General features: G+C 44.1%; 1 protein-coding gene across 1 annotated transcript; it reads right to left on the reverse strand.

Moving 5' to 3' along the window:
• Positions 1-481: 481 nt before the first annotated feature.
• On the reverse strand, positions 482-22,354 carry stox1 (storkhead box 1). The gene is made up of 4 exons (XM_061086789.1): positions 21,930-22,354; positions 5,672-5,824; positions 2,079-4,725; positions 482-1,422 (listed from the first exon to the last, which is right to left on the reverse strand). The coding sequence occupies exons 1-4, from the start codon at positions 22,231-22,233 to the stop codon at positions 1,269-1,271; spliced, it is 3,258 nt and encodes a 1,085-aa protein (XP_060942772.1). The 5' UTR covers positions 22,234-22,354; the 3' UTR covers positions 482-1,268.
• Between the last annotated feature and the right edge of the window lie 525 nt (positions 22,355-22,879).

Consider the following 22,879-nt stretch of genomic DNA (forward strand, 5'->3'; position numbering starts at 1 on the left):
TGTAGCCACATGGTGTTACTCTTTACCCATGAAAGCATCAAACTGCAACAGCAGTAGTTACATTAATGCTTTTAATTTAGATGTGGTATAGCTACTGCTAGTGTTATATATTTTTTAGTCTTTTATTAATGCTAGTGTTTAATGATTATTATCCTTTATACAACTACAACATTTGACTAGATCTGACATTTTTAACTATATTTATATATTCAGTTTACTCCATTTTCTTCCATTTATTTTTTACATTTCATTCACATTTGTATTGCATTTTCACTCATTTATTTAGCAATGTCTATTTTGACTGTTCTCTTTGCTGCAATAACACATTTCTGCATTGTGGGATGAATAAAGGATTATTTTGTATCAAAGAAACTGAGCCAGTCTACTGCGGTGAGAGGAGCCGCGTTTACCTGGGGGAAACTATGGGAATGTCCCGAGTACAAATGTAACACATCAACATAACACCAGGAAAGTTCCCACCTGTCTATGCTTTATACTCCTTCAGAACTGGATCACACTCATTGTTGGGATCAGATGTCACCAAGTCCTTCAGAGATAATAGAACCTTATCAGTCCTGCGGGTGAAAAGCAATGTCTGGTTTACATTAGGGATGGGACATAGTTTTTATTTCAAGCTGACGAACCATCAACAATCTTCCACCAACACATACAATGGGTAAACTTTACAAATATATGTATTTAAATTCAATTTGTTAGTTGCATTGGGTGATATCGTCCAATGAAAACAAAAATGCCTGTTTAACAAATGGACAAAGACTATTAAAGTATTATTGGACCTAGAACAGCATTGCATTCTGAGTTTGATGTGCCAATACTAACGGCAGGTTTCTGAACTTCTACTTAAGTAACGGCAAAGTCTCACATACTCGTGTTGTTTCTTCACAGTAAATGCAAGAACATGTTATTGCTGTTATGAACATTTAACCAATGAGACATGTAGGGAAAGAAAACTATATTTACAAGACAAAAACTGCAGATACACACGTTTAACAGCATATACATGAATAGATAAACCATAACATATTACCTTTAAAACGTATTTACAAAAAGATAAATATATTTACTGTACATCTGTACACTGACCCCTGTAAGGCAGGTATCATGTGGAGGAAGGCAACAACGTGCGAACCCTTCTTACAGGGTTTGTTGATAATGGAACGGTTTGCATAGAATTTAACATTCACACACTCGGTTTGTGTTCTGAGCTGCGTGAGGAGATCTCAGCCCGAGCAGGAGACCTGGACCGGCTATACGTTCATGACGGGGGTCAGCTGCAGCAGGGAGCTCTGCGGTCGAATGGTGCTGCTCTTTGAGTGCAGATTCTCCAGGTTTTGCAGAAAGCCTCTTCTCTTGAGACCCTCCAGAATGTTGGTGTTAGTGGAGGCCAGGCTGACCCGGGTCCTGTGGGGAGGGGAGAGGAGAGAGGGGGCTTGAGGTTGATATTTTTCCGAAAATAAGCCACTTTAACAAGGTGACGCGCTCATGCACTCTATCAGTCCACCGACATACCAGAGTGCACAACGAGTTCAATGCCAGAATATAAGTCTTTTCTTCCTCTTTGATAATGACACAAGAATTTAAGTGCTGCACAGCATTTACACATTATCAAAATTACTCCCTTATGTCCAAATACTGGATCCTGTAATTGGTCATGAGGTGTTTGTTCAGCTTTATTGCAATTTACTTTAAAAGGCGAAGAAAAACACTAATTGGTAGTAAGGCCAGCCACAGACATGTAACCTGGAGGTTAACTAACCTCAATGCAGTGTTTATTTTACCTGTCACTAAAGTTCCACCAAGAGGGGGGAGTCTGGCGTGGCCGCAAAGAAATAGAGCCTGAGGTGTGAAAACCAGAAAAGGGCTGACCTGAAGAATGAGCATCTGTGCTAAGGGATTAAGAACGTCTCTTTTCCCTCTACATAATACCTTTTCAGCAGAAGGTGTCAGCTGTCTAACTTTCACAAAGTTCAATGGCTGGGACAGGATGCCCCTGGGCTATAGTGAAATATCACAGTGTCTTATTACAGCTAATATGAACAAACTTAAGAGGCACTCACCGAGGAGAATCGATACCACTGTCTCCGGTGATGCTCTGGTTTTCTCCCATTTCCACCGCTTCCCCGATCTCTGCCCGTCTCGCTCCGCCGGGCGTGCCCAGAACGACCCTGTGAGTCAGCGCAACGCTCGTCTCGTCGTAGTCCTCCTCCCTCGCTTCTTCCACCTCGACCGCCCAGTGAGCGGATTCGCCGTCGCCCTCGTCAGCCGACTTGCGGATGGTCTCTGCGTCTGACTCGATCTCGCTGGTCTGGCAGTAGTCGAAGATGCTGCTGTCTGCAACTTCGGACAGTTCGGGACAATCCAAATCGAGGTTCAATTGAATGGACGTGCCTTGCCTTGGGCTGGATCCACTTTGGGCCCCTGGTGATCGAGTCCTCTGATGGTGATGACGGAGCCTCCAGCTGGTCTCTCCAGCTCTGGCATGGCTGAGGGAAGACGCCCTCTGGGTTGTTGGGGTGATGAGACCTTTCACAGTGTTGTCCCCTGAGCCTTGTGGTTGGTGGAGGTTGGAGTTGTAATAGAGTCTATGGCGTCCCTGATATTGCAAATCAGATTCACGGTTATGATAAACCAGCTGGTGGCCGTGGTAGTCTGCTACACCGTCTCTGTACACATTAGTCAGATCAATAATCTCCTCCTCATTGAGACACAGGGAGCTGCAGGCGTCCTCGTCCTGCTGCTCGTCTGCTCGCTGATAGAGCCTGTGGTCGTCTTCTATCAATTCATCAGCGTCCGTTATCGAGGGATTGCTCTCAGCCATCAGCTCAGACCTTTCGGCCTGGCTCATGGCCCTTTGTTCTCCCCAGCTGGTAGCGACAGGTCTGATCTCCTGTTGCTCCTGGGTGGCTGGACTATCACAGGTCTGCTGATGTGAAAAAAGTTTGTCAGGCCTCGGTAAATCCTCCCTCTGTGGGTTGGAGCGTATGAGCGAGTGTTTCCTCTGCAAAGGGGGCTTGGACCAGGGTAGGGTTGTGTCATGTGAGTGGTTTACGACAGGTGTAGAAAGATTGCTGTTAGCATTCGAGTATTGTTCAGCTATAGTTTGGTCAGGCACAGTGTTGTATTCGATCTCCTGAAAAGGTGCCTTATTGCCGTCTCTCTCCCAGACGTTCTTGCCGGTTCCCTCCCTCTGATGTCGGACCTTGTCGTCTATTCGCAGGGTGCTGCTCTGTGGGTAGGCCGGGCTGTAGTCCAGCGGCAGCTCTCTGTTGAGGTTAGCGTCTGCTTGGAGCAGATGATCAACAGCGAATTCTGTCTCATGTACATAGTCGTACCTGTCGTCAGATGTGGGGGTTTTCCCTACTTGCTCTCCCTCTGTGGCATTAGCTTTGGCCCGATGCGGGTCCCAGGATTTTGAGCGGTGACCCATTCGCTCCTTCCTGCCTGGCCCAGGGGCCTTTCCCTCTTTCCCCTCTCGTCTTCTCTGCTCTCTGTTGGTGGCGGGAATGGCAGCATCAGCCGGGTCTTTGATTGGCTGAGTCTGGAAAGGGTTTTCAATGCGTTTCTTATAAAGAGATTTCCCACCCACAACTCCACCTTCTTCCACTGTATCTGGTTCATCAACAGGGATTTCCCCTCTGAGCCGAGTCGGGATCAAATCGTCCCCCTCTGGATAATTGTCCGCACATATGGGAACCTTACTCTTAACCCTCTCCTTCTCTCTTTCCCTTTGCTTCTCTCGGGATGAGTGGGCCCTCCGCTTGCTGCGGGAAGCCTTCGGACCAGATCTCTTTCCTGCTGCTGCCTTAGAGGAGTGATGGTGCCTGGGTTTTGAGAACGCTAAGATCTCTGTCGACATTCCCTTGTCTACTCCCTTATCATCTTTATCCAGACCCCTCTCTAACACTCTGTCGACCCCCCTCTCTCTCCTCTCCTCTAGCTTCTTCATTAGGACCGTGTGGCGAGTCAAATTGTCCACCGTCAGTTCAGGGTTGATGCGTTTGATGATGGCGTGCTCTAGGTCACGAGGTAAGTTGTTCAGGTCGTCCTCGTCTCTCACTGGCCATTCCTCTGGAGGAAACTGACCGGAGAAAGATGCATACTCTTTCTTTGGCTTTTCCTTTTTCGCTCCATTCCTCCAGAACAAACTGAGGCCAAACTTCCTCCCTGGCTTGGTGTCTTTTTCTTTGCGGCCAGTGGCGTTAGTGGAAGCTGTATTTTTGCTGATCTCGCTTGCCTGACAGTCTGCTGCCGTGGAGGTGGACTGATGCTGCACCGTGGGTTTGTGATCCAGCGGCCGGGGCCACTTCAGGCTCTTACCTGTGCACTCACTTATTGAGATAGAGACAGAATGCTGGTCTGGAACAGTGGAAGGAGACACGGTGGCTGTCACAGGAGCCGGGGTGACATTAGTGGGTGTCTGGAGGGGGCTGAAGCAGCTGCAGGACTTGCAGTGGGCCACTGGGAGGGACTGGGTGCTCTCCACACAGGCGTCGTTGCTCAGGAGGTAAGTAATGGGAGGAGGAGAGGGAGGGTCATCTGCCGACCCAGACGTCCACCAACTCTTCTCACGGGCGATGTTGTTAGTGATGAAATAGGTTTGAGGGGTGACGATGAAGTAGCCCTCGCCTGTATGGTAAATCTTGCGTTCCTTGATCAGAGTGCCCAGAGCGTTGTAGAGGATGTCCTGAGTGGGGATGGTTATCCCTGAGACAGACAGGCAAGAGAAAGGCAAGTTAAGGAAAATCGTTAAGGATATAGTTAGTCCAATAATAGCATGTAACATATGTAATGTCTCATGGCTTCACCGGTGCCTGTTACACATGAAGCCAGCGACCATTTAGCTCTGCCCAAAGTCTGAAAATGGAGAACCAATGCACCTGGCTCTGTGCAATTCGGACAAAACCCAACTATGTCTATAATTCACAAAATACATTTAGCTTTTTTGAGTCAAGCGGAACCAACAGGGGTTTATGTGACAAATTATTTCTTATTACTTTGTCTGTTACTCTGTCTGGCCAAGAAGTAGTCTGGAACACAACCCCTCCTAGACTAGCAAACTGTAATTATCTTCGTCAAGGAGGTTATATGTTTGTATGCGTCTGTTTGTTAGTTAGCAGCAACTAAATTCCACAAAACTCGGTGGAAGGATGCAGTATCGAACATGAAAGAAACCATTACATTTTGGTGCAGATCCAGATCAGAGGCAAACATTTTAATTGATTACTTGATTTTAATGGATTTCTTGAAATAATAATAAAAGAAGACAAATAATGCATGAATCAGTCCCCACTTTTCAGGGACTGATATTCATGTGTGTGTGCAATTTGGTGAAAAAAATCTGCATCTAGAATGAATTTAAAAGTTGTTTCTGAAAGGACTGTTGGGTCTTACAGGTTCCTCTGTCTGGCTAAACAATAATCTATACATAATAGTGTATAGATGTCATATAATGTTATCATTACTGAGCTTTTGAGGTGTTGGTAGCTGGATTTAGGGCTGAACTAGGTTGGTGTTTATGCTAAGCTTAGATCATATGAGCTTTACAAAGATTGTAATCTAAAACCCTGTCAGAAAGTGAACAAGCACACAATCCGAAAAGTACGAAATAGTCCTTTAAAAAACAAGATTAGTAAATTCTTTATTGGATTACCTGGGTGGGCTTTGCTCATGTAGTTGACGAGTGCCTCCTGGTTGACGACAGTTTGGGAGGAGTTCATATCTGAGATGACCGAGCACAGCACCTCGGCCAGGGGAATGAACTGAGACTGGGGGACGGGGGACATCTGCACCGGGGACAGGTCACCTGGAAACAAAACACCAGCAGATGACAGAGTGAGAAACAGGTGGGCCTGCTGCAGTACACACAAACACACCTGGGTCAGAGAAGCCCCTCTCTCTGACTCCTGCTGCCTGCCAGAGAAAACAACTCAAAGTACTGAAGTTGACATTCCTCCCCTGACCACCCTCTAAATCATGACCGAGGTGGTCTACTTATGTGAGTTATATGAACCATGCCTGACTGCTTTTGAAATTCCATCAATTCTGGGACAGACCACAGAATTCCATTACTCCCACAGAAATGACCACAGCGCTGCCTGCTGGGCAGATCACATATCCTGCCCCCGTATCACACTGCCCAACATGTCTACGAGGTGCCCTTAAACAAACACAACACTAGAAGTGAGACAACTAGGAGAAAAGACTGCAATATTTGTCTTTGTAAAAATTGCACGAAACTCATTTTATTAACGTCAACCTCACGTCACAACCCCCCCCCCCCCCCCCCAGCAGCAGACAATCTTCCTCTGACATGCAAACAAAGCCCATTAGACAGAAGCCACAAGGGTTTCAAACCATAAAACTAAGCTGCTTTTAAAGCTAAACGGACATTTTTAGAGACATTTTATTAGAGTATCAAAAACAAGCAGGGCAGTTTCACGCACGGAAAACCATAATTAAAGCAACATGGGGTGTTTTAAGTTCATTCAGGAAAAGCGTTTGTTTTTGTGCAAAGCCAATCGCGAAGAGAGCGAAAGTGTTGATATTGAATGTGGAGTTTCACACTGATGTTATTTGTTACCTCTGAGTTCAATGTGTCATGTGGCTCAGAGACAGCTTTTTTTTGCTGTGCATAACTACAGTGGGATCAATAAGAATAACAAAGCCCTGCACATCATTATTAAAGGGAAATGAAAAGATATTTCCTTAGATCCTGTAGACTTTGCAAAACTTATTTTTTATATAAAACATCGTTAGTTTTGAAAATACTGGCATCACTGTCTTCATATTATCTACATGAACTCCGGAATATGGACATTGGGGTCTGGAGTTTGTCTTTCACATATGCATTAAGAGATTGTCCACGTCAGACCCGTCCACATCAACAGGAAAATCAGGTGAAGGTTGGTGCCTGGGTAGAGAAGCAGGAGGCAGGACACGGCAGAAAGGCTCTCAAATCTCACCGTCTTCTCCATGTATGGCACGCCTCTTTGTTTTCTTTATATTGTGTGTTAGAAACGTCATCAACGTGCTTGCTATGAATTCTTCAGGCAATTTCCTGCTGCATTCACACACAGGCCTATTTGGATCTTCTACAGTTTTTACCACGCGACTGTCAGGAAAAACTCTGGAGAATGTCAGCAGCGACTGACTCGGACGTCTGCATATTCACAGCCCCCCTGGATAATTACAGATTATTCAATGCAGCTCTGAAAGCAGCTACAGACAAAGCACAAGTACTGATGTTAACTAATGTGAAGTGAACTCAGTGAAAGCACCAAAACACATCAGATCCCACCGCTAATGAATGATTAGTATCTGAGTACACACAGCCACTCCCCTCATAAAAAACAAGGGCACAGGCTTAACCTTACCCACAGAACTGGAAAATTGGATTTAGTTAATGAGCTACACTGCATCAGTGTCCGGTACATGAAGAGGGAAAGAGGAGATAAGTTAATAAAACAAGGTGATAACAAGAAAAGAGGCTCCTCATCACACTGCTTTATTGTATTCAAAACAACAGAATCCAATAGTGGTCCAAATATGAGAGTAAAAAATGCGAACACACGTGTTTAAACACTTTCCAGTCAATTGGAGTTTTGACTTGTTTTTGTTATAGACACATTGTCCCCTTGTGATTTCATGTCTGAACTGTGTGGCTTGACTCTTCACCGTGTGGAGTGTGTGAGTGAAACTTCCAACATCTCCAGGGCTTTCAGTGAAAACACCACCAGGCTCACACTTGGATGTAAACCAAACATTTACAGCCGTCACACTTGAACCACTTATGTCCAACGCAGGGAAAATAAACAACTAATCAAATATCTGCCACGGTGAAGCGGAACAGAACACACACATACCGCGCTGATGGATCCAGACAAGTCTACTGATGTTTGTTTTATTTGACAAGAGATGTGTATATACCCAAATGGTTTATTACAACCAATGAAGACCCACAGACACGTAGCCTGAGCCGCCTACGACATGTCCAATCACTGTAAAAATAGTCGTTTCATTAACCCTTTCATGCATGGAGAATGGACTGTACAGTACAAACACCATTCATACAATGTTAAATTGGGATTCAGTATCTTGCCCAATTACACTCGGAGCCACCAACCCGCTCTCCCTCCTGACCCACACAAACATGTACATTTTAACAAATCTTTTATCACAGAGCCACAATATTAATTCGAACAGGAGCGATGGCTCAATTTATCAAACTAAACTATACCCAACTTTTGTTAGATGGTGATCAGTTAACAGTCGATATATTTAACTAATCAGTGGAGAGGAAAGGGCCAATCTATGGGGAAACAGTCAAAAAGTATGTAGATGTGATCTCAATCGTGCACTAACAAACCTCAACTATTTATTAAAAATGTACTTTAACCTAAATTTTAAAAAAACTGTATCCAACTGGCGACTTATAAAGCAACTGGGTGGAAAAACACCCAATCTGTCCACACTGACCACAGTAGTTCTTTCACTTGCTGAAATTAATCAGCTGATACTCATTTGTGTTTAGTTAAACTGAAAACGCACTCTGCTCAGTAAGGAATATGTCAAGCTAAGTCAGTAAAAAAAACAAAAAAAACAATTACCAGCACAGTGAGCTCACTTGAGGCCAATAAGTCTCACAGACGGAGGTCTTTCTTTGTAAAACTGAACCTACGACACACAGACGGCTTGTAAAAAAAAACCATCTGCCTTCCCCTGGCTCCGGCAGAGGACGTTAATCTGACTAAACCTCGGCATGGATATCTCAATAGCTGTCTCCCTGGGCAGTGAATTAGTGCTGCTGACTTGTGCTCCTCATTGTTGTTGACTTCCTATAGGAGCAGCAGCCTGTCCACATAGCAACCACTTATAGCCAACAGTCAAAGGGTCACGGGGAATTAATAAACTAAGAATTAAAGAGAACATACCTCCGGCACAACAGCCTCCTGAACTTAAATCAAGCTACAGCAAGTTACACTCATAGAAATCCCTAAACATCAATACATTTGTCCCTGGTGTTGAAAATGGTGAAACAATCCTTATCTCTTAACCCTCTGCTCCGGATCCAAACCAAAAACTTAAGGATTCTTCCCTAAAACATCCAACCACTAAGTTATCTGTCTAGTAGGTTTTGTGGAATACTGGTAATGACCTCCCTGGTGGAGGTAACACAATGGTGGTTTCGCTGCACTGACCATTATCTCCACCTCTCTGACCCCATCCTGGATCAGACCAGGATATCCTGTCGGACATCGGAGAACATAATCTGTACTCGTAAGGGAGTTTAAAACTGAAATAGGATCAAGCCAGAGCATGTTTCCCACATACCAGTCAATTCTTTACGCTCGGGTAGCGACAAAAATAATTCAACAGGCAAGAGTGACTGGCAATAGGGGAAAAACAGAAGACATTAATAAACCTACAGTGTTGTATATTTAGGAAAACGTCTGTATAACCGAAGGATGGGCCGAGCGGAGGATTAGTGTTTATTGAGTCTAACATTAGCAGGCGTGACCATCGAGGAGGTTCACTGTTGTAGCCATCTTCTCTCCAGGGGGAACGGACCTGAGTGTTCCTGTAATCTAAGACAGGGCCGCCGACATTACACCCTTTGTCATACGCGGCATGAATACCAGCTGGGCGCCATGGCAACCGAACCCTGTGCCACAAGGAAGAGGGAGCCGGGGTAAATAGCAGTGAGGGAAACAAACAAGGGACGAGATTTGGGTCGGTGTAAGTTAGGAGAAGAAACAGAACAGAACCTAACAATTTTATATGTCAAAGTCTGTTCACCTGTAATGGTTATATCTGCTCAGCTTAAGAAAACAACTGTGTAGGGTCTTCTCTGGTTCTGGAAGTACTGATGATGTCACCATCATGCCATCAAGGTTATCACACCTTGGGTTTGCAGACAGAAACCCTGATTTACACACTGGGGTTATAGAATGAGATAGACTTGGCTGTTTATCTAGCAGCGAGGGTCAAAAGCCACCTTGCAATCTTGTATTCACATAAACTTCACACTGTATACTGCTTCTTTTTTTTTTAAATGTCCAGAAGATTGGGTCGAGACGTTTTTCCGGACTTTGCCCTCATGTATGAAGATTGCAGCAGGAGATTGTCCGTGTCAGACGTGTTCACAACAACAGGAAAATGTCTGAGCAGGAAGGAGGCATCGCATGACGTATAAATTACGTCATGCGCTCTTTTCTTGTTGACTTCATCATTTTTGTGTTTTTTTTCATCGCTTGTTAGAAACGTCATCAACACGCTCACTTTCATTGAGCCGCTGTATTCTCACATGAGCTCACTTGGACATTCTCTGGACAAGGGACTGGCAGGAAAAGTTCCGTAAAACAGAAGATTTAAGAGATCATCCGGGATTCAGTGCATGTCTGAAAGCAGCTTATGAATGTCCTCCAGGGGTGACTGTCTGAATATCCCCATACTCCCTCCTCATCCATAACAATGTCAGGTCTCGCTGGATGATGGCTGCCTGAGTGTGGCCGTTTGGAAACAATTATAGTTTCTGTAGTCGTTGGAGAACATGTTGAAGGAACTGGTTCTGTTTAAGCATGACCCAACTTTAATTAAAAGATGGATTGCAATATGGGAAGTGTAGGATCCAGTGTTTTTGGAACCTGAACCAAAGGCAGGAACTGAGTCAGAATATCTCACCCTCTGTTGTCAACACTGTTTCCTGCATGTGTCTCCATTTAATACTAAACTGCTGGAGTAAAGCATTGACTTGTTGTGAGTGAACCACTTTGACAGACTTAAACAAGCAGAGAGCAAAACAGCTTGTGCAAAAAGTATTTTCCATTTCCATGTTGTTTCATTTGATGAAGGAGGATGGAAAGGAAAATTTTCTTTTTTTAAATAAGAGTTGTAAGCACGACATCAACAACGGTATTCAGAGGTGCTGCCGTAATGCAAATACTCTATATGCCAAAGTGGATGAAAATACATCATTGCAGGTTGATATGATAAGTCTGAAATTTCGATTTAATGGTATTCTCCACAACATTTTAATAAAGTGACAAACCCCATATTATTCTGCTCCACGCAGAATGTTATTTTTCCCCCATGCCATAAACTTTACATGTCAGAATAAACTGCTGCCTGGGGGATGAAAAATGAATAATGCCTGAAGCTGACTGCTCAGTTTGTGGAGATGATTGACACAGACTTTCTCTCGTCTGTCCCCACTGAGACATTTTTGTCTGCTGACGCTGATCAATGCCACATGTATTCACATGGCTGTGTTGTTAGCTGGCTGTGTTGTTAGCTCGCAGCCACATGAGTCCCATTTTTTACGTGATTGCATTACCTCCAGCTTCTTTGGGGGAAACTCAAACACAACAACACACTATACAGTCGATCCTACTATCTCTACATACTGAACAGGAAGGAGGGAGTTTCTTCCAATTATGAGTGCAGGCGGCTAAGTGACTAAATGTGTCCTGCAGCAGCACAAGGACCAGAATCCTTTGAATCGTAGAGGGAAGGGACATTTCGTAACCCTAATATAAGGCAATGAATTTACATTTCCTGGGCCATTCGGTTTGGAGTTTGAATGATCTCTCAGTGACTGTTTGGGTTTTAACTCCAGCTTCCTCCCACTGTGCACAAACAGATAGGGCTAGGGTAGTTACAGACACTGAATTGACCGTACTGTTAATGTGAATGGTTGTTTGTCTTTGGTGGCCCTGGAACACACTGGTGACCAGGGTGTACCCCAACTCTCGCCCAATGTAGAAGCGGTATAGATCATGGACAGTTGGATGGATGAATGGATGGATTATTAAACAGGGATTTGTAATACTTGATATTGCAGCAGTAGTTTAATCCTCTTCTCCCTCACAACCAGCCCTTCATGGCAGAAAACCTGTAAACTAAAATATTGTACAGTGAAGTAAAACAAGTAACAACCTGTTTTAATTTGTACTTTAAAGCAGCCACGTTCCTCTAAACCTTAAAACATTGCATTTTGAATGTGAAGTGTTGTTTATAATGCTGCGTGCTCATTAACCCTGCTATCAGTGTGGCCCCTTAGGGCGTCGATCGCACCACCACTTTGAAACATCAGCTCTGTTGCCGCAATCCCCGGCTCCTTGGCCTCTCCAGAAACACATACTCACAAATATATACACACACCATTTTATCTCATCCTGCTATCGTCTAATCTTTTAGGCTCCAGCAGGCAAACAGGCTAATCTCCTTTCTCCCTCATTAAGGACACACTGCATGGCATTCAACATGAACTTGAGGCCTGCCCAAACTGCAGAATCGTTCCCTGTCTCCGAGTCGACGGAGACCTTGTGAAGGACACGCTTCAGTGAATCTGCACGGCTGTGCGTGAACGATCGTCTCAGGTGAGACAATGTCAAACATTCAGTGTAACGGGAAGAGACGCCAACTGTAATTTATGTCGCGACTCCCTCCCGGTCCCATGACCAGTTTACCCTCAGGTTTTGGAGTTTTGGTCCAGCAGGCCTCCCTGACCCCGCCCCCCTCTTATGTCTTGCTTGCGTTTTAAAAGGTCTTTACGAGTTTGTGTCTCTCAGTCCCATAGAACACACAGATGTGAGCATTGCAGTGAAATGGCCCAATAAACTGTGAGAAAAGATCCCTTCAGAGAGCAATCCCAGCCTGAGTGTCCCAACAACCAAACCTCGCCCAGTCCAGCAACACTGCCCTTTACTGTCCGTCCTCCCCGAAAGACATACGGCTGTCCTCATTTAATCAAAATGTTTATCTGTTGTTTAATTTTCTTGACTGCAGCATCTTTTAACAATTTTAACAACTTTAACAACACGGCGACCAGTTACCACTTAAATCCACATCAAGAAGCAGTAAACTTGAAAATCAGAGCCACTGATCCTTTTACGGTTTTATTGATTGATTGACTCACAATAATAAAACCAGCATTTGTGTCCAGACTTGTAAGAATTAGGTAAATATTTAATCTGACCCACTGGTGGTTGAGAAGGTCTGAGTGCTCCTGTTTAAATATTAAGTGAAGGGAGGGAAAGAGTCAAATCTGGACTGTGCCCTCTTTGTAATCAGTGTTGGAGAAGATGAGATTGTTGGCAGGTTGCTACCTCAGATTAAACAGATTTTATCTGGAGACTGCTCGGTATTGTTTAATCTGATTTTTTGTCAGGGTTTTGAACACTGACTTCTGAATGCTCTGAGAGCGAACCGCAATCCTTAATCAGCAGACAGACGGATAAGAGAAGAAAAAAAGTCCAAACACTGTGACTAAAGAGGATTCATGAGCAACAACTTTAAGGCAATGAAGTGAAACACAGGCCGGCTTTGTGTTGACTAGCATCGCCATAGAAACCATTACTGCGGCGACGACCTGCCACATGCAATACAAAGCCAACGAAAAAGAAGAAACAGCAGCAGACGCGTAGTACGGACATTGACAATCCAGCTACGGCCTCGAGACTCACTCTGCCAAACCAACTCTGTGACATTTAACATATGCTGGCAAGAACGGATAAACAGCCTGTGACTAAGCTTCTCATTTCACATTTACAGAGCTTAAAACCTCTTCGCTCACATAGCCCGTTACCAAAGATGTTAATGCAAATCCCTGCAGCTGTAATGCCATTAAATAATGCTTTTACCATCCGATTAGGCATTAGAACTCACATCACATTCCATTTGTTGTGACAAGTGATGGACTCCTATTCATATCAATGACCTGGAGCTGAACTAGAGAAGAAATCCTGTTATCATATTCTTGTGAAACGGGAAATACACCGGAGCAGGTGTTTATCAGAAGACCAGTGACAATGTGAACTTACACAACGCTGTATTTTATATCACAGCCTAAAGTGCACTGTGTAACATAACACCGATACATGGCTGTGGCGCCAGGAGACAGGGTTTAAAGCCCAACTTTCTCTACACTTTATTTCCCCATCTTTTTATTTCCTACCTCCCCCGACTTGATGGGCCACACCCTGACAGATCTGGTTCTCGTCTGCTTTCATGAGCAGGAACATTACCCCACAGTTTGCCGGTGCCTTTTTCTGGGCCAGACGCCTGGCATGTCCAAGTCATTTAAATGTGGACCACAGTGCCTTTCCTTTGTTCTTTAACAGCCGACTTCATGCTTTTAACATTTCTGTTAGAATCACTGCATTGTACAGAAACTACATCCAAGTCCTCCTCTGCATATGCCAAATCTGTCACAATCTCCTGAGTAACTACTTCACCTCGGCCTGATCCCAGCTCAGATGCAGTGTGTTCAAGTGTAAACCTTTCATGTGATTAGAACAAGTTTGAGTAAAGTGATACTGCAGAGATTAGTGTTGCACACAAAAAATGCAACGTTTAAAAAGAACAGAATAGTAAAAAAAAATATTTCCAGAGGCTTGGCTATCCTGAAATGCAGCCCTTCGTGCATGATATCACCAGTGACATTCAATCACACAAAAGCTCATTGTGTGCCAAATGAAAATATTTTTTTTCAGTAATTGAATTTAGTTACCGTAAAATATTTTCCAGTCTTGTCTAATCTCCCTGTGCATTATTGATAATAACCATGAAGCTTGTATTATTCCAAATCAATGGGACTGTCAGCAAAAACTATACAAAATGCAATAGACTGGATGGATAAACTGAAACCTCAACTTTGAGATTCATATATTATGTAGTCATGACAAGTAGAAAAACCTGGTCTTTGCCCAGATGTTTTGTTGACCCTGATGATTTGCTTTCTTTCAATGTAAAAGCACTTGTAAATGTACTTTCTCAATGATGAATGTTTGATCATAATAGTAATTTATAGCTCTGCGCAACCTCAGTATAGTTATTAAGGTAGTACATACCCTGAGGCAAAATGGCATTTCAATGCCTTATCTGTAATCTTAGAATAACACAAAACTGCTCTGTTTGTTTATCCTTTCAAAACAATTGATTGAGTCAATGATTTCCTGATGTTCTCCGGCTTTGTGTCTTATTTATATTCAAAAACAACATCCATATTTTTACATATTTACACGATTAATCCTCAGTTTTTTAACTCCAGCCAATACTTTTCTATGCATATAATGTTTTTGATTTGTTGCATTGATGATGAAACTAATCTTTGCTTGGATATGTGACTTCAATATAAACAACAGAGCTCTAGTTATACCAGTTTTGTGTTATTCAAAGGTCCAGGTACTTTCCTCCAACTTCTCCAATGGACACCTCACACCAAAACATACATACAATCTTAAGGGGTTTCCAGCAGATTCACGTCAGATAATCAAGACAGACGGCGCTCATTGGTTGCAGATGAAACCCATTTCCTCTCATTTAATTGAGGTTGAGGTGCAGCAGATTTCTGCGTTTGTTATCTTAGTATTTAGAACAGAGCTCCCATCACGGTGTCTGCCATATGATCAAGTGCTTTTTAATGCTCTACAACTGGTCAGCACAGAGCTGTGGTGTGATCCTTGAAAGTATCTTTCACTCTTCGCATACAATAACACAGCAGTTTGCTATCACAGAGCCGGTGTTAGCATACCTTTGCATTTATCAATGCTAAATGAAGCAAAGAAAACATCCTGTCAGGAAACTGAAGAGTAATAGTAATACCAAATTTAATGCAATATAGCCTCACTTCTATGTCAACCCACTTGTCCAACCTGAGGGTGAATGAAGATAAAATCCCAAGAGTGAAACCCAAGCGGCTGCTGACAGGGTGTATAAGCGGAGGATACAGAGGAAACTGTTATTGTTGGCACCGCTCCACTCACCGCTTAGGGCGAGCCCAATATTTGGGTCGATAAAAAGGCCAACATGCCAGATTTGCACCTGGGTAGAGCTTCCTGCTCAATGGGAAAGGATGTGACTAACAAATGATGTGCTGAGAGGTATGCAAGCACAGAATCTCTCACACATGTGGAGACACGGCAGAGGTCAAGGTTTCTTACTATCTGAGCCGTATCATAAACCATCTTTTACAAGCGCAGGAGATAGATAGAAAGACGTTCGACATAAATACAGAGACATCCTCCTGGCAGTGCACAGTGCTATTTGAAAAGCCTTTTAATACTGGAAAAAATCTGCACATAAATCCCACATGCCGCTTTATCTTTTCATTACATTAAGTCAAAACCTTGCGATATATAACAGTTTATCTCCCATAAACGGCTGGATACATGAAATGAGGTGTTCTTTGGTCAAACCAACATTTAATTCAGATAATCCCTACACTAATGGGCACTTGTAGACTCGGTCTATGGTTTTCTCAAAAAAAAACATTCCACCTCTGTTTTTGTGAGAACACGACTGAACCGACCACTGCCATAACTCAGACTCTTCGTCATTTTGAGCCTGAAAAACAGCAGCATATATTTTGTGCAACAGCTTAATGTCATGCTATTAGTGTCAAGGGATCTGGAGAGTGGTTATTCTTTAACAAGTATTGTCTGAAAGCTTCTCCGATGGTGAGCGGAGCAGATCTCACACAGATGTGCCTCCATGAGTATTTCCCTTCATCAATCTGTCTGTAACCAGACCAATAAGATACAGACATTGACAAATCACAGGGGTTCTTTAGCAAAGTCTCAGTAAAAACACATGCTATGATGGAAGTTTGTAATACTCCTACAGTTATACCACCAGGCATGTGGGAAACTCAACTGAAAAATAGCTTTTGACCAGTTTCAAATAGAACCAAATTCTGTTGATAAGGAAAATAAACACACTGATAGGAAAATAAATTTGTATGATTCTGAGCCATGGTAACTTTTCATTAATGTCCTACTTCCGGAGTTGCATCCTTCTGAGGACTCTGATTTCATATTTGCTTCACCAGCTTGTCCCGTTCTTAACATTGCATCATTAGCTTCATTGAAAGGCTGCTCTTACTGTAGTTCAGTCACACTCATAACTAGCCTGTTAGTTTCGTGACTGGTGTGCATTGAATCCTGGGATAGGTTGGCCAGAGAAGGATCCACCCGTTAGATCTTTTATTGCTCAGGAACGGAGGGACTCATTTGCCGGCCACATTTGAAGGAGTGATGCAATCTGTCTAAAATGCAGCCTCAGATTAGCTGAAAGTATAAAAGCGTGATGGCTAAACCGTTGAAATCATAGATTGTATATAAAGATGGATGACATAAGGGTGCACTTCCTAGCACATTCAGAAATGTGGCTAGATACTAACGGTGCTATCTTACACATTTTGAGCCACGGCATATTAGCAATAGGGACCAATTTGGAGTCAGATCCAGCTGTCAAACACTTGAACAAACATCAGTGTAATAAGAACTACCTAAAATGACAGAAACCTTCTTTGAGAAAAGGGATTTGACTTTTTACTGTAGTTTGGTCCATATCCCAACATGGTGGAGGAATGTTTATAACCTATACTGCAGCCGGCCACCAAGTTGTGATTGAGACGCTTTGGGTTCACTCTTACGAGGCTGCCATGTCGTCAGTTTTTGCCACACAACCCACAGCTACAAACTTGAGTAGAGCAAGCAAAATATTAACTTCTTTATAGTTAAAAGTGCTACATATATCCAGTATATAGGCTTATATATTGTAATTGAACATATTTAGAGGGTGTGGGGGTGTGTCTGACAAATAAAGGTTGGGGGAACCAACAGAAGCTTAACTGTCCATTGTAGAACACCTGGATACTTTGTTGTTGTATGTTGCTCATTTTGCTTCCTAAAAACCCTCTGAAGATATATGACCTCAATGGCTTGTTAGCAGAAAGGTTGTAACCTCTGACCTCCGCTGCTTAGTTAGGACAGGGTGGGCCATTTAAACGTGGTAAACCCTGGCAAGGGAGTGTCACGGTTAATAAGCTGACATCTGGAAGAGTTATGACCATTAGTAGAGCGCTTTGAGACTTTGACAAAACACCCTCATGAAAGGAGACACCCCCTGTGTGAAAACACAACGCTTTCAAGTAAAAAGTAGAGAGCAGAACTGAGGCTCACTGGTCCTGCGAGTTCAGGAAATGATCTCAAGAGTAAATGAAGCATTTCAGGAATGCTTCACCACCTCATGGTATGGACGGATAAATGAAACATACCATTTGAAAAAAAAGGAAACTGGAAAGTTGCAGCATAGCCATAACCCAATTCCCCGAAATCACACAGAGGGAGACCCTCAGTATTTGTCCTACAATGACCAAAGAAGTGTTTTCCATGGCGAAAGTGAGAGGCCCGTCCAGAGGACTCGTTCACGTCCACGTTCAAAGAGGACAGGAGCAGTTAACAGAGGTTGATTGTAGGGAGGATACAGGACACCTCATTACACCACTGGCTGACTCCATATAAATGTTTCAAGTCATGGATCCATGGTCATAAGGCTGCAGTGACAACAGTGACTGTCTAAATAATGCAGAACCAGCTAACAGCCATCATGAAGCCTCTGGTTTCAACAGGAAAGCCTTGGTGGTTCTCCAGCTTTTGGGGACTGACTGCGGACAAGACGATCAGTGTTTTCATACACTTAAAAAAAACCTGTTAGAATCAGATTAAAGGAATAGTTTGGAAATAGGGTTATGCACTTTCTTGCAGATCAGTAATAAGTAGATTGTCTAGAAAGAGTTGACAGTAGTTGTCATATCATATCACAGGCATTCTCCTTCTCACAGCTTCTGTTTCCTACAGAAAACCATATCCTGATTATGTAAAAAATGATATTCGGTTAAACAGGGTTACTATAAATCAGGATTTGTCTGTATTCAGGCTACAGTGTGTATGTAAACACTGCGAATGTCAAGACTCTTGGCAAGATGGATGCCCTCTGTGTTCACACTGATCATTAAAGCAAGGACTTTGCGTTGGTATTGTTCTGTAAACAACTGCTAAAAGCCAGAGAAGTGATGAAGAGATAATTTCTGAGTAAAAAAGAAAGAATGAGAAACACCCTCCAGACATTCATGAGACGAAGTGAAGAGGGGGTCAACCGCAGTACCAGTGGGCCCCATTCCCACAAGGATAACAACAATAATGTCTGTTCATACTAACTCCTCACCCTGTCTGTTTACCTCGGCCTAACCTCCCTACGATCCCCTTCCTCCATCAACCCTCCCCGCCTCCCGCACACCTCCTTCTCTACGTGTTCTCCCCTCTTAAGAGGCCCAGAGACAGCGGATTGGCCCAGGGAACAATCTGTCCTCACTCTGGCTTTTAGCACAGATAACCAGACAGGGCCAATGAGGAATTAGCACAAATTAATCAAAGTGAGTGCGTCTGTTTGTCTGGGAGCTTTGTTTAACCATTCACGTCTCTCTTCAATTATCGAACGCTGGTTAGTCTAAGCTTAACAGCTCCCACACCGGCCCCGGAACTCCCCTTAAAGAATAATCTCCTCACGTCAGTTAAGTCACATCTCATTCTCTGAACTGAGAAAGGACACAGGGCTGTTTGAAATTCACAACACCCTATAACTCATAACTTTTTCTGTTTTCCAGCCAACAAATTTATATCAGGACAATGTCAAGGCCTTTTACGCTGTGCCTAAAATCAATCTCGGAGTTTGACTTCCACAGTGGCCATGAAATGGAGGGACATTAATCCTGGGAAACAGAAAAGCGTCTGTGGTGGACTCGGCAGCCAGTCGCACGGTGATTCACTGCTGACCAACTCTCTCTGTTGAGAGGAGGCAGTAAACCAGATCCTGACAACCTGCCAGCACTGATTTCCATACAAATTGCTGCGGTGTGAGGCGAAGGATATGTTAAGGAGGAGGAGAAGGTGACATGTCCACAATCGGACGCGTTTGCTCACGAGTGTCTGCTGTGAAGCTCAAACAGAAAAGGTACGGACTCCGGCCTTGTGTCCAACTGTGAGCTCATGCATATCTGTGTGCACCTTTGTGCTGACGCCGTGCATAATGAGCGGCTCAGCATCACCTCCGCCGCATATGGTGCTTGTTTGAGTGCCGGGTTGAAGCTCGGGGGCCAGAAACTCTCACAGCGGGACGGCATGTCAGCCTCCACCTCCTCCCCCACTCCGTGACTTCACGCCCTCCCGGGTCTTCCCCCCCTGTGTGTGGTCTCTTCCTCCCCTTTCACATTCCTCCCTTTAACTTGTGCGTGCACCACTCAGTCTGGCAGAGCGGACCGACTGACACAAAGTCAGCAGGTACACAGCGGCAGGGGCTGAATCCAGACACAATAACACTTAAACAAAGACGGACATGATATTGGAGAGACAGACAATGAAACAAGAGGCGTCGTGAGGCAGCTGCACCAAAAGGCAACTCAGAGCCAATGTGTGTGTTGCTGGGAAACTGTTTCAACTACCACAAGGACCCTGCTGCTGCTTTACTTTCTGCCCTGCCAGCTTGAATAACTCTAACACTATAGCGGGATCCCCCCCCTGAATACACTGGGTTAGTAATGCTTCTAATGTGTGAAAGACGCAAAAAGAAAACAAATATCTTCCAGTGAAAAAGTGGTGACACCCACGTAGAAGACAACGATGAAGATGTCAAGAGAGTTTGTGGCGATAAGAGCTGACAGCGGTGTCTGTGTCACAGAAAATCACATGATCTCCACAGCAGAGTTAATACGTTGCTTCCTGTCTCTGCCTGTTGCTACTCCACCTCTCGCCTGAATACTAAAGAGGATTTGTTTCTGTTGTGAACGCATCTGTGCAGAGAACCTCCCGCAGGTTGTGCATGTGTGAAAGGCAAACTCTGGGTAAACTCCATAACCACTTCTCTGGGTTTTTACCCGCAGGTCATGTCTGAAAACGGCTTATTGAACTTTTCATGATTGCAAATTTATGACTGGGAGTTGGTGTTTTGCGACAAAACCATGAAATCAGCCCCCACGCATGTATTTGCTATAACCTACAGTTTAGTATCTTTCTTCTAGAGGAAGAAAACGTGTGAACGACCTGGTGTATCTCTGAAGAACACTGTCATTAGGGCTAAGTCCACACACAGGGTTGTCATTTTGTCCGGCAGCTGGTGCTGTCAGGCATTTACAACCCATGAGATCACGGTATGGGAGGCTGCATAAAGGTTTCCATTCATTGTGTCTGTGCAGGTATATGCTGCCTTAGAATAAATCCAGAGGAAAACCAGAGGAGGGCAGCAATTAGAAGTAATTAAATGAGATGCAGCGCTTTGTTAAACACAACAACATGTCTACGAGGAAGGGAGGCAATCGTCACACAATCATCTCAAACCAAAGAGGCACTATCTGAGTTTAAGATCATCTTGATGGATCAAGTGGCTTCAACTGACCAAAGAACAATCTGTGTTATAAATTGGTTGAAATTGGTTAAACTGGCAACTTTTCAATGCTTGTGCCAACAAAATTTGGACTTTTTAAAAAGTATGCCTATTCTTGAAAGTAGTATCGTACAGGGTAAACTGTGGAAGCCATGTAGATATATGAAATATTTAACCTTGGCATTCTTTTATACCTCTACACTTTAGAAACATCCAAAAAGGCAAGACTGTTAATTCCACAAGGGATGAAATATTCGTCCAGACCTGCTGTTTGGGCTAGTGAGACGTACTGAAAACAAATCGCTATAGATTCCATAACTTTTGGGTAAAGATTAGTCAATTCTACTAATTTAACTAAATTGTGTGATCAGTAGAAGGTAAATCCAGAAGAGGAGGAGGAGGATAAAGAGGAAGGGTGTTAAACCTTGTCAGCTCCTTGTTATTCAAAGTTTATGACTTTCACACGCCTCTCTCAGTGTGGTAAACACATGTTGTGTGATTCTACACACATCTCACAGTGTCACAGGACAACACATTATGCTCTGGTGTATTCCAGTGTCATCACTCCAACAGCTCTTGTTGGTGAAGCTTTGCATTGCTGACTTCTGTATTTCTGACTTCAAGGTGTGTAAAGTTGCATTGGTGCCATTGATTGATAATAACACTTTATAGTATACACTATTACATACCGACAGCTTTAATGATGAACCCCTTGGGGGACCTCAGAGCCCTGCGCATCCATGCTTCCCTCAGCACCTCCAGGTGGTTCGCGTTGCCCTGAATGAAAAGCACCAGGTTCTCCATCCATCCCTGGAAGCACACCTCCGCGATGGCCTTCACCAGCCGCTTATTCCAGAAGCTGCGGGAGTTCTGCTCCTTGAAGTCGGCGAAGATCTCCTGGCCGCTCGCCGCGCTGGGCTCCTCGTCCTGGCCGAGGATCACAGCCAGCGAGGCGGCGGAGAGCTGCACGACCCGCGGCTGGAGGAGAGACATTATTCCACTGGAGGAAAATGCACTCAGTTAAAAAGGGCGGCTCTCCTTCTCTGGGAATCCGAATAGACGCCGGGGTTTGCCACGCATTCCTCCAGTTTGCGTCGGAGCCCTGCGCCCTGTGGACCGGAGGCGCAGAAGACGTCTGGTGTCTGTCTGTGAGCTTCCAGGGCAACAGGGACGGAGGAGGGGGAGGAAGAGGAGGAAGAGGAGGAGGAGGAGGGATCATCCGCCTGCTGCTGGTGCTACTGGTGGGACACACAGGTAGACAGACCTCCCACTGACTGGCTCCTCTGCTCCAACCTGCTGGACGAGGGAGGGTTTTAATGTAGAGATCATATTAGAACCTGGCTTTCATTTTGATTTTCTCCTCACTTGACCCCTTGGAAATGACTCAATTGAAATTATCTGACTTTCTCCGGAGCTTCTCCTGCAAGTCCTCCTCCAGTGGGAATACTGGATAATGTAAAATGAGCCCATGTGTGGAAAAAAAAGCATCAGATGGGACAAGAGGTGCCATACACAGAGAAGCCACCGAGAAAGAGTGTTAGTGTGATGTAAACAAAAACATGATCTGAGGCTGTGCCAAGCCTCCTCCTCTGAAGGCTCAGGTGAGTCTCCTGATGCTCGGTTCATGTGTGCAACACAA

The sequence above is a fragment of the Limanda limanda genome, chromosome 15, assembly GCF_963576545.1.
Source record: "Limanda limanda chromosome 15, fLimLim1.1, whole genome shotgun sequence".
In the NCBI taxonomy this organism is placed as follows: domain Eukaryota; kingdom Metazoa; phylum Chordata; class Actinopteri; order Pleuronectiformes; family Pleuronectidae; genus Limanda; species Limanda limanda.

Coding starts and splice junctions, on each gene's coding strand:
- stox1 (XM_061086789.1), bottom strand. CDS start 22,233: ATGTCTCTCCTCCAGCCGCGGGTCGTGCAGCTCTCCGCCGCCTCGCTG. Junction 5,825..21,929: donor GTTCATCATTAAAGCTGTCG/GTATGTAATAGT, acceptor TTTTGTTTCCAG/GTGACCTGTCCCCGGTGCAG. Junction 4,726..5,671: donor CATGAGCAAAGCCCACCCAG/GTAATCCAATAA, acceptor TGTCTGTCTCAG/GGATAACCATCCCCACTCAG.